The sequence below is a fragment of the Cynocephalus volans genome, chromosome 17, assembly GCF_027409185.1.
Source record: "Cynocephalus volans isolate mCynVol1 chromosome 17, mCynVol1.pri, whole genome shotgun sequence".
NCBI classification, from domain to species: Eukaryota; Metazoa; Chordata; class Mammalia; order Dermoptera; family Cynocephalidae; genus Cynocephalus; species Cynocephalus volans.
Genome location: NC_084476.1, coordinates 30,704,765 through 30,717,226, shown reverse-complemented (window position 1 = coordinate 30,717,226; position 12,462 = coordinate 30,704,765). Strand labels below are relative to the sequence as shown.

Below are 12,462 nucleotides of genomic sequence, written 5' to 3'. Positions count from 1 at the left end.
ATGGATTGAAGAAATTGTTTTGTTCATTATAGGCAATAAAAATATCAGTTGCAGCAAAGTTAAAAATACAACCCAAGATATGCAACTATGAAAAAATAGCCATATTCTTATAATCCAAAGATAATAACTATTAATACTCTGGCACATGTGTCTATCTGTCATCTATTTCAGGTCATATTAAATATAAAAGGTTATGTATAATAATATACATAAATAACTTTTATGTATATTATTTACATATTAAATAATATATATTATTTAATGTAAATTATGTATATTATTTACATATTAAATATGTATATTATTTACATATTAAATATGTATATTATTTACATATTAAATAATTTCGATCTTCTATTTTCCCTTAACATATTAGAATTTCCCTATGTTATTAAATTTTTTTTGAAAACAGGACTAATATATTTATAATATTATTTCATTTGAATGTACTTTAATTTATTCAATCATTCTCCTATAATTGAATTTACCAATGTCCTATCAAAATTAAGGAATTATTAATAATGCTACCATAATCATTTTTGTATAGAAACCTTTGTTTATGTCTCTGCTCATTTTGTTAAAGATGCATTCCTAGAACCTGAATGACTTCTTGGACAAAAAAAAAAAAATGAACTGTTAAAAGGCTCTTGTTTAAGTTACAATTTTTAACATCATATTTTAAAATTGGCTTTTTGTTTGTTTGTTTTTTGGCAGCTGGCCAGTACAAGGATCTGAACCTTTGACCTTGGTGTTATAACACGGTGCTAACAAGCCAGCCATAACATGATTATTGAAGTAATGAAAATATCTAACAAATATTTTCAGGAAAAGAGAGAAAAACCATGCCACATCCCTCTAACGAGAATAACTACTTTTATGATTTTTGTGTATTTATTTCCTGCTATATTTATATATCTATATATGTAATAATTATCCATATATTCACTCATTTTCACAGTTAAAATATATACACCAAGAAACTTTCATATCTTGCCCTTGTCATTTAACATTTTATAATGCTTTATAAAGATATCTAAATATATATGTATATATACAAAATAAGCATGTTCCATAACATTAAATATTCTTCAAGAACATTATTTTTAATAATGGAAATATATTCCCTTATGCTAATGTTTTAATAGTAAACTTTCAGATTATAATATTTTTATTGTAGGGATATCTTTGCCACCCTGCTGATTATTCCTTAATATAGACCTCTGAAAAGGGTAGTATTAGATCAGAGGGCGAAGGTACTCTTTATGAACGTTGACACATATTGCCAAATTGCCCTCCAGCAAGGTTCTACCAACTTACGTTTGTACTGAAGTCTATGACTGTCCCCGTTTTCCCACACCTGGCAGATACTCATGTCATGATTCTCATTCACCTTTGACAACCTGAAAGGCAAAAGATGATAGTCCCTTGTCTTAATTTGCATTTCTTTATTAGTGAGTTGAATATTTTGCATTAATTTATCAGCCCTTTGTATTTTCTCTTCTGCAAATTCTCTATTCTTGTCCTTTGCCAATTTTGCTATGGAGACATCACGACTTTTCTTGTTGTTGGATAAAGGATTTTTATATATTAGGGATATTAGCACTTTTTTAGGCATATTTGTGACAAATATTTTTTCCTTCTTTGTAGTTTGCCTTTTAATTTTGCTAGTGATATTTTTATCTATAACTGAGGTAAAATTTTATGACATACAAGTTATTTATAATTTATGTTGTGTTCTCTTTTTTTGTTCCAAAGTCCTTCCTTAACCCCTTAAATTAATAAAATACTTACCTGTATTTTCTTTTATTTTTTCTGTTTTTAAAAATTAAGGTATAATTTATATTCTATTTTTAATGGTTTATTTCTTTCACTTTTTATATTTACCTATAGCTGGAAATAATTTTGTTATGCAATATGGAGTAAGTCCTATTTATTAAGTAATTTATCCCTTCCTCCACTGACTTTCAAAGATGTTTTACCACATGGAATAGATCCTTACTATCCCCAGAAATATAGTAGTTAGGAGTTTGGACTTTGTGATCAGCAACATCTGGGTTGAGATCCTGGCTCTGCTATTTTTTTGGTCTTGGTCAAGTTACTTAGTCCGTTTAATCCTCAGTTTCCCCATCTATAAAAAAATGATTGTAGGGAGAATACCATCATGTGGTTCATGTAGAACAGTTAGCATGGGGTGTCACCTGGGAAACACTCAATATAGTCCATAGTAGCCATTATGGTTATGACTAATATTGATAGTTATTCCATAACTTTAATAAATCCTGATATTTTGGAGTGGTGGAGAAAGTGCTCTCTTCAAACCTCTAATTAGTTACTGGGTATATGATCAAAAAATAAAACAAAGCTGCATTCACATCTCCACAATGATATTAGTTTGGCTCATTCATGGCTATGTGATACATACACTTCCACTTCCACAGGGCATACAATTTCATATCCTGCCTTAGAAGAAAGATCTGGAAGGGTATAAAACCAGATTATCTCAAAGATTAGAGGGATTTAAGAGTAGGGTTTTTCTGTATTACTTTAATTTTTTTATGTAACTATATATATGAGTACTGAGGGAAAAACAATAAAAATTTTCTCCACTGGACAAAGTGCATATGCATACTTCAACAAAGTCGCTCAAGATTTAGAGCTTAATGCAGATAGTAAAAACATCAGCACTTAAATCTGCAAATGCAGGGAGGACTTTTAGGAACCATTTCAAGCTATATCTATTGTTTCATTGCTCTCCCTATCTTTTCTTATACGTTTTACATATTGTAATTTTAGATTGCTGTTTAGTGCCTGTAAGGACCATCCCCTACATTAATCATTTTGGAATTTTATTTAGCAACTCTTGCCCATTATTCTTGCAGATGAAATTTAGATTCACTTTAAGCCTTTCCAATTGCCCACCTGCCGTCTCCACTTAGGTTTCTAATAAGCACGTCAAACTTATTCCCAAACCAAATTCCCTCCTCAGCAAATGGCAACACTGCCCTTCCATTTACTAAGAATGAAAATTATGAAATCATCCTTGACCACTCTTTTTTTAGAAACCCCACTTCCAGTCCATTGGTAAATTCTGTAGACTCTATTTTTCCATAAAGATCCGTTATCCAATCACTTCTCACCTCCTCCACTGGTGCCACCCTTTATTTCTTGCCTGAAAAATCATAATAACCTCTTAATTTGTCTTCATGCTTCCAAACTTCATGTACCTCTATAGATTCTCAACACAGGAGTCAGAGTATGCTTTAAAATCTAACTCAGATCTCATCACTCCTCTGCTCAAAACTTTTCAATGGTTTGCTATCTCAGAATAAAATTCAAAGTCCCTACATGATTCACCCCCCATCCACCCACCTCTTACTGTTGTCAACTCATTTCGTGCTGCTCTCCCTTCCTTCACTCTGCTCTAGCCATGTGACCTCCTAGGCCCTTGCTGTTCTTTGTATACCTTCTACTTGCTTCCACATGTCCCATGCCCTCGCTTGCTTCAGGTCTCAGAACAAACTTTACCTTATCACTGAGGCCTTTTTTGAATTCTTGTGGAAAATAGTAACCCCACCACTGCATTCCCTGTCTAGGTTAATATCCTTTATTTTTCTACATAGCACTGATTATCCTTTGACATATAAAATCACCTACTAACTGTTTGTTGACTGTCAAAAAGGTCTCTGCACTTTTAATTAGAAGACTATAAATTATATAACTTTAGAAAAAGATAATTTTTGACATAATTATTCTTCCCACACAGAACTTTCATGTTTCTTAGCATGTGTGCACCCTAACTGCAGTTCTTATTATGTGGAGCTCAATCATTTCTTACTAACATTTCTTAATAACATTTGTATAGTTATTTTTTTCTCTTTTTTCAATTAGATATAATTCACATATGAAATTCACCATTTGTAAGTGTACAATTCATGGTTCTTAGCATATTCACAAAGCTATTCAACCATTTGCAAAGCATGTGCAACTATCTAACTCCAGAATATTTTCATCACCCCAGAAAGAAACCCCTTGACTTTTAGCAATCAATTCCTATTTCCTTACTCAGCACCTGGCAACTGCTATTCTACATTATTTCTCTATGGATTTGCCTGTTCTGGACTTTTCATGTAAAAGGAATCATACAATATGCAGACTTTTTTTGGTCTGGCTTCTTTCACTTAGCACAATGTTTTCAAGGTTCAACTATATTATAGGATATATCAGTATTTCATTCCTTTTTGTAGCTGAATAATATTCCATTGTATGATACACTACATTGTGTTTATCCATTCATTAGTAGATAGATATTTAGGTTGTTTGCTCCTTTGAACTATTGTTAATAATGCTGCTGTGAGCATCTGTGTACAAGTTCTTGTGTGGACATGTGTTTTCAATTCTCTTGGGTATATACCTAGGAGTGGAATTGCTAGATCATATGGTAACCCTGTATTTAACTTTTTGAGGAATGCCAAATTGTTTTATACAGCATCTGTACCATTTTACATTCCCAACAGCAATGTATAAGGCTTTCAATTTCTCCACATCCTCAATAACATGTGTAATTTTCTCTTTTCGATTATAGCCATCCTAGTAGGTGTGAAGTAGTACCTCACTGTGGTTTTTTTCATTTTCCTAATGACTAATGATGTTAAGTACCTTTTTATATGTTTATTGGCTATCTGAATATGTTATTTGGAGAAATGTCAATTCAAGTCCTTAGCCCATTTTCTAATTGCGTAGTTTGTCTTTTTGTTGTTGAGTGTAAGAGTTCTTTATATGTTCTGGGTACTGGAGCCTTACCAGATATATGATTGGCAAATATTTTCTCCCATTCTGTGGGTTGTCTTTTCACTTTCTTATGTATCCTTTGAAACAACATTTTTTTATTTTGATGAAGTCAAATTATCTATCTTTTCCTAACAAACTATTTGCAGCAAAGTTACCAAAGACAGTAAGGTGACTATATAAAATTGTTATTTTTTTAGGGGTCAAAAACAGTTGATTGCTGGCTCTAGTTTTGAACAGTTGATTTATAGCCCTTCTCTTTGTCAATAATTAGCTAGTAGGCCAACTATCTCTTCAGGCCACTCCTTGTTAAAGATAATAAAACCTTATCATTTATGTATGATAGAATGCTAGGTCTTTCTGATCTGTTTTATTGAAGGCTGGGGTGGGGAGGTACCTGCAGGATTGCATAAAACTTATCCAAATGATATCAGATTATTAACAGGCAAGGTGTAAAGAAGTGGGGTAGAGACAAATATTCCCTGAGCCTGGAAACTTCATCCTTCTGTCCTTAGAAGCTGAAGTTTTGTTGCAATATTGTCTGCCATAACAACCCAAGATCGATCCCTCTCTTCCTGCCAGAGATCCTAAAATAGCATGGTATAGTTTGTGTCTGGTAATTTTCAATCTTGATGACAGCTGGCACAAGAAGCATAACCCTGAACCGTGGAACAAAGATGGTTTTCCGCTCAGCACAAGTTCTGTTACAGTGTATTAGAGAAAGCTCAGAGAGATAGCCCAGACTTTCACTTAAAAAGTGAAATTATTCCTTTTTAAGTTGCTAAAAATTGAGACTTCCATTTGATACTATAAAAATTAAGAACTTCTGTTCATCCAAGATACCATTAAAAGGGAGAAAAGGCAAGCCACGGACTAGAAAAAGATATTTGCAAAACATGTATTTGATAAAGGATTCCTACCTAAAACTTATAAAGAACTTCTGCAAATCAATAAGAAAAAGACAGGCAACCCAAATGGATAAAAAACTTGAACATGCACTTTGCATAAGAGGATAGCCAAATGCCCAGTGAGCACATAAAGTGATGCTTAACATCTTCAGTCATCAGGAATATGCAATTAAAACCATTATGAGATACCACTACTTACCCACAAGAATGGCTAAAATCAAAAGTGTTGGCTAGGTTATGAAACAACTGGAATTCTCACACGCTACTCATGAGTACAAGCACAATGGAAATTTGTTTGGCTGTATCTATTAAAGCTATAAATAAATAAGTGTCCTGAGATCCAACAAGTCCCCTCCTGGCTATGTACCCAACAGAAATGCTTGCACTTGTGCACAAAAAAAACATGTCAAGAATGTTCATGGCAGGATTATTTGTACTAGCCCCAAACTGGAAACAACACACATGTCCAAAAACAGTCAGATGGAGAAATAAATTTTGATATATTCATACAATGGCATACTGCACAGAAAAGAAAAAGAATGAACTACAGTTAATTTGAAACAACATGAATAAATCTCACAGACATAATGTTGAGCAAAAAGCTAGACACAAAAGAGTACACACAGTACGATTCCATTTCAAATCAAGTTCAAGAATAGCTAAAATTAACCTGTGGTGAAAGAAGTCAGAATAGTGATTACTTTAGGGAGTGCTCTGGCTGGAAGAGAGTATGAGGGAGCCTTCTTTGGGTGGTGGAAATATTCTATGTGTTGATCTGGATGGTGTTACATGGATACAAACATATATAAAAGTTCAGTAGCCGTGTATGCTTGAGATTTGTGCACTTTACTCTATTTTAGTTATAACTAAATTTCAAGAACGTTTATCAAAAAATAGATACCATTATCTACTCTGTGCAGCTGGGCAACTCCCCTTCTCATCCCCAGCAGACAACTTAGAGGGGTATTCTCTGAAGAGGTTAAAACAGGACTTAGGGCTCATCAGAACCAGGAGTACCATACTAAATCAGGGGGATAGTCTGCATACTGAAATTAAAGGACCTTCTTCCCCTCTCAGCTCCAAGAATTCTAGCAACTAGGTCTTCACCCCCCAAGCAGGAAACTGGAAAATTATTCTCCGAGGAATCTGATCAGTCCACAGAGAAATACCTAAAGATGATAAAGCCAGGAGTTCTCCAACTAAAAGGCTCAGTCACGTCACTCTACAGTGAAGCATTTCAATGACAAATTCTATGCACACATGAAAAACTTTCAATTAGTTCTAGCGCTCCCTTCTTAAATAAGCATCACCAGATCTTTGAAGCAAGTATCTAAAATTAAAGACAGAGACCAAAACAAAGAGGAAAACGTCAGCAACAACAACAACAACAACAACAACAACAACAAAAACTTGGGGTAAACAGACTGTAAGGTAAAAGAAAACATTTTTAAAAAAATTACTTAACTCACGTAGATAATAGAAAAGATTGTATCCATAAAAAGATTGTGTCTTTCTTTTGGAGAAAGAAGAGAGAGAGAGAGAGAAAGAGGGGAGGGAATCTTATATAGAAAAAGTATCGAGAATCAGAATGAGATTAGCTTTTGCAACAGAGCACTGGGAGCTAGAAGAAAATGAAATGACGCCTTCAAAATTCTGAAGGAAAATAATTTCCATCTTAAAATTCTCTGTCTATTCAAACTATGAAATAAATGGGAGGGTAGAATAATGATATTTCAGGTATGCAAGTGGTTTATATGGAATCATACCAATCATACCAAGATCATAAAGAAAATCAATCACTCTAAATGTTTTCTATTTTAAAAAAAGAAAATAAACATGATAAACTGTTTTTATTTAAAGAGGATAAAGTGAGAAAAAACTAACCAGTCAAAATAAAGTAGGATGTAATAATAATAATGATGATGATGATAATAATAAATGAAGGTAATAATTTGAAATGATTTAAACTCACCTTTTATTCAACAAATATGTACTGAGTGTCTACATTTTGCCAGCAGTGTTTATTTTTTATTGGTTATGAATATTCATGGGGTACAAAGCTGACTGTCACCGCTTGTGCCCAAAATGTGATGTCCAGATCCATACTGGCAGCATGTCCATTACCACAAATTGCGATTATACCCCATGACCCCCACCCAATTATCCCTGACTTCCCTCCCCTTTCCCCCATTCTACTTTGTATCCTTAGGTATGTTCTCTCCCTCTGCAAGTCCAGCGGAACACTTGGTCTTTCTTTCCTTCCTTCTTTCTCTCTTAGCTACTACTTATGATTGCACATGTGGTATTTTTCCCTCTGTTCTTTGCTTATTTCACTCAATATAAGTTTCTCCAAGCTCATCCACGTTGTTGCAAATGAAACAATTTCATTCTTTTTTATGGCAGAGTAGTATTCCATGGTGTATATATACCACATCTTCCTTATCTAATCGTCCGTTGATGGACATTTAGGTTTGTTCCATATCTTGGCTATTGTAAACAGAGCTGCAATGAACATGGGAGTGCAAGTATCCCTTTGACGTGATGACTTCCATTCCTTTGGGTCCCAGAAGTGGGATTGCTGGATCGTATGGAAGATCTATCTGTAGTTGTTTGAGAAAGCTCCATACTGTTTTCCATAGTGGTCATACTAATTTACAGTCCCATCAACAGTGTAGGAGCGTTCCCCTTCTCTCCACATCCTTGCCAGCATTTGTTATTCTCCACCTTTTTGATTATAGCCAGTCTAGCTGGAGTGAGGTGATACCTCAGTGTGGTTTTAATTTGCATTTCCCTGATGGCTAGTGATGTTGAGCATTTTTTCATGTACCTGTTGCCATTTGTAAGTCTTCCTTTGAAAAATGTCTATTCAGCTCCTTTGCCCATTTTTTAATTGGGTTATCTGTTTTTTTTTTTTACTGTGTAATAGCTTGAGTTCCTTGTATACTATGGATGTTAATCCCTTGTCAGGTGCATAGTTAGCAAAAAATTTTCTCCCACTCTGTAGGTTGTCATTTACTCTGTTGATTGTTTCCTTTGCTGGCCAGTACTATTTTAAATACTGAAGGTGCAGTGGTAAACAAAACAGGCAAATATCTTTTCCCTCCTAGGACACATTAGGGAATATTTATATAATGATTTTATATCTACTTAATAAAACATCATATAACCATTAAAAATACACTGCATACCAGAAAACAGGAAATGCTTATAATATATTGTAAGGCAAAAGAACACACGCTGTGACCAAACACAAAAGGGAAGTCATAAACCTGAAAAAAGGTATGTTAGGGTGGTAGAATTATGAATGCATTTTTCTTTTTTCAAAAACCCCTTTAATTCTATAACAGATTTTCGAACAGTCAAAGGAAGCATCCAAAAAGAAAAAAAAGATAGAATTGATAAAAATCCTATGTTGCCTGTTTAAAATTTTATACCAAGTATTTCTTTTGGAAAGAGTTGCTGTCATTTTTGAAATATTTTTATTATCTGAAATCTTTATAGCTCTTAGTCCTTTGCAGGTTGCTAAAGGATCTTATATTTAACTTCAGGTGCCATCTAAGAAATTTTTAGAAGGGGAATTGTTTCTCTCCTCCTTGACAGAGAGGATGAAAAATTACCCATTTCTGATGGGAAAAATGTGACCACTTGATTAGATGTTATCATGAACTTTTTCTTTTTACTTCAGTCATGCAGGGAAACATGAGGATGACAGAAGGAATGCAGATCCAGCGTCAAATCAGAGTCTAGAAATGCCAATTAAACCTTGATTGTTAATTAGCTCTATGAGCCTCTAAGCAGGGTGAATAGACTGTCTATGAATGAACCAGAGAAATAAATGTCACTGGCAGCATAAGGTCAGTTGATGCCATAGTTCCCATAAAGGGTGCTCTAATATTCCTTGCTTGTCAAGGGAATAATACCATCAGTTATGCTGCTGAGTACTTTCCACAGGTGGTAGTGAAAGCTCATTTCAGCACTATGTGTTTGTGTCAAACATGAGACTTCAGGGATGTTCATGTGAGTTACTATGTAGAGAATTTCTTTATGCTGTATAGAAAGCAAAACTTTCTTTAACCAGCTAACTAGATGTAGCCTTAAACTTGAAGTCTGAGAAGGGTGTTCTGTGCTCCCAAGGGATTTGACACAAAGAGAATTCAGGAAGACTTGAAATGAATGTACTAAACACTCCTTGAGATGAGCTAGATTATGCTGTGAGTTTTTTCATGTTCAAGGGTAGTAGGAAAGATATAGCATCAAAGTATCATGTGAAATCACATTCAATCAGACTATACACTTTATTTTTAAGGGTTGCATTTGGCTTTTTAAATAATATTTTTAAGTTTAAAAATAGGAGGAAAGCTAACTATAATATAGTCTCCTGGATGACATCCTGGAACACAAAAGGATTAGGGAAAATTAATGAAATCTAAGTAAAGTATGTATCAGTGTTGGTTCAATAGTTTTGACAAATGTACCTTAGTGATATAAGATGTTAGCAATAGGGTGAACTAGGTATGGGGTTTATAGGAACTCTCTGTATTATCTTTTCAACTTTTTCTGTAAACCTAAAACTATTCTAAAATTAAAAGTTTATTTAAATAAAGAAGACAGGAGGAAAGAGCTTTAATCTCAATCCCAGCAAACCACAATTTTGGTGTCAGCCTACTGTCCAGGCCACATGGCATTAATTAAGCATCAACTGCTATCAGACGTCAGTCTAATCATAGGTCTCGTTATTTTCAGCGGTGGGGAAAAAATCATTAAAGTTGAAACGGCAAGTCAAAATATGTAAAATCATAAAAATGGAATTGATAAGACAGCAAAGTTTAGATAAGGTGTTGTGGAAAACAGGAAGCTGTTGTAATTTCTTGAGAAACTGATGTTGTGAAAGCAATGATTTAAGGATTTATTCTATCTGCAGTTCGCAAAATGGATTGAAGCTAGAAAGAAATCGGGCAAGAGGATCAGCAAAGAGGCAATAACTGGTAGGGGAAACTAAAGTCTCAAGATTAAAACCCTAAAATGAAATGTATGGTAAGGGTTTCAAGCAACACTATTCTTAGTGCCACATACAACCTGTTTTAAGCACCTGGGGACAAGCAGAGCCTATTGTAGAGACAGGTGTCTCAGGAGATCTTAGCTTGATTATGTTAGATATTTGAATCATAGAACTACTTTACATCTCCTTGTTCCAAGTCCAAATTCTCCTGGAGTCTTGGGGTCAGGACTGCATCTCATCCCCTCTGCTTGTCCTGCAGTGGCCCTGTGCTTGTTGGATAGTCCAGCTGAGTCCACGCTTCTTTTTTATTTTTTAACCCATCCTAATGGGTTTTTAAAATTTTTTTATTTGGAAATTATGCCAAACTTACAGAATAGCTGCAAGAATACGAATGGTTCATAGAACAGCATATGTTACATATTATTGCATCTATTGTTAAACATTTATTTTACCCCATTTGCTTATTTGTTCTCTCTCTCTCCATATATGTATAATACTTTTGAATCATTTGAGAATAATGTGGATATGGCATGACCCTTTAGTCCTAAATAGTTTCATATGGATTTCCTTGGAATGAATATATCTTTTTACAGAACCACAATAGCATTATCAACTTCAGTACATTTTACTCAGTCACTGTTTCTTGAATTGAACTGAACTATGGGAACACCCATTATCCTGGTCTGACCTGTCCCACTGCTAAGTGAATAACAGGAGTGAATAATCCTAACTTTCATTTGAATTTCAGATTCGGGTCTTTGAGAATACCATAGAACCAGATTTTTCAGATTAGATTTAAATTTGGCTTGTTATGGGTTTGACTCACTTCAACTATTCTGAAAACCTCTTTGTCAATGTAACATTGATACCAATGGGATAGTGTTTGCCATCACTGGTAATCAGTAACACTGATTACCAGTGATGGCAAACACTAGTCCAGAATTCCTTACAACAGTCCAGGCACTGTTCTAAGCACTTAGTATTGATTAACGCATTTAATACCCACAACAATCTCAAAGGGACGTACCATGATTATCTTCATTTCATACATATGGAAATGTAGGCACAGAAGTTAAATAACGTGCCCACGAATACACAGCTGATAATGGTTAGAATCAGGATTTGCACCAGGAGCTCTCAGATATCTTTATTTGTTAATCTAAGAGAGTGTGTGTGTGTGTTTTAGCCTTCTTACATTTCATGTCTTCTCTAAAGATGATCCGACACTATTTCTTGTTATTGATCGTTTCTCATTGTGTCCTAGTCCCCTAGGAGAGAAGCATTCATTTCCTTGATGTGTTTATTTTTCAGCTGAAGAAAAGGTGACTGGTCTCATGAGCCCGGAGGAGCTCGGAGGAGGTTGTTTACATGAGGTTCTCCCACTCACCAGCTGTTGACTCTGCAGATGAAGAGCCAGATCTTATTACTTCAATGGAAGCGTGCTACAAGGTCCCCAAACCACTGAGCCAAGCGGGTTTGGTATGGTGGGACTGTCTAATAAATGATTAATAAGAAGCATTTGATACAAATCTGTCTTGCAGCAGTGTCTTCCAATTCAGTGTTGCTTTCTTTTCTAGCCAGAGTCAGGATCCAAATCTAGGTCTAACTCCAATATCCCTCCATTGTAATACTGCTTTATTATTGCTCAAGAGATAATTACCCCATACCAACACTGGTATTACTTCCTCTCACGAATGGGGGTGAGGATGGTGGTGTATGTGTATGGGAAGTGTCTAACAGGGAGGATCAGGGAGTCTTTAAAAGCACAGA

General features: G+C 34.7%; 1 protein-coding gene across 2 annotated transcripts in view; it reads left to right on the top strand.

Moving 5' to 3' along the window:
• The window catches only part of SLC44A1 (solute carrier family 44 member 1), a 168,051-nt gene extending 155,848 nt beyond the window's left edge, over window positions 1–12,203 (top strand). Inside the window, exons 16-17 of one of the 2 annotated variants that reach the window (XM_063081720.1) lie at window positions 10,615–10,678; window positions 12,004–12,203. In XM_063081720.1, the coding sequence (XP_062937790.1) occupies window positions 10,615–10,678; window positions 12,004–12,089 (150 nt within the window). In that variant the 3' untranslated portion in view covers window positions 12,090–12,203. The remainder of the gene's footprint in view (window positions 1–10,614; window positions 10,679–12,003) is intronic. The other variant, XM_063081722.1, reaches the window with a different exon arrangement.
• Window positions 12,204–12,462: the final 259 nt, after the last annotated feature.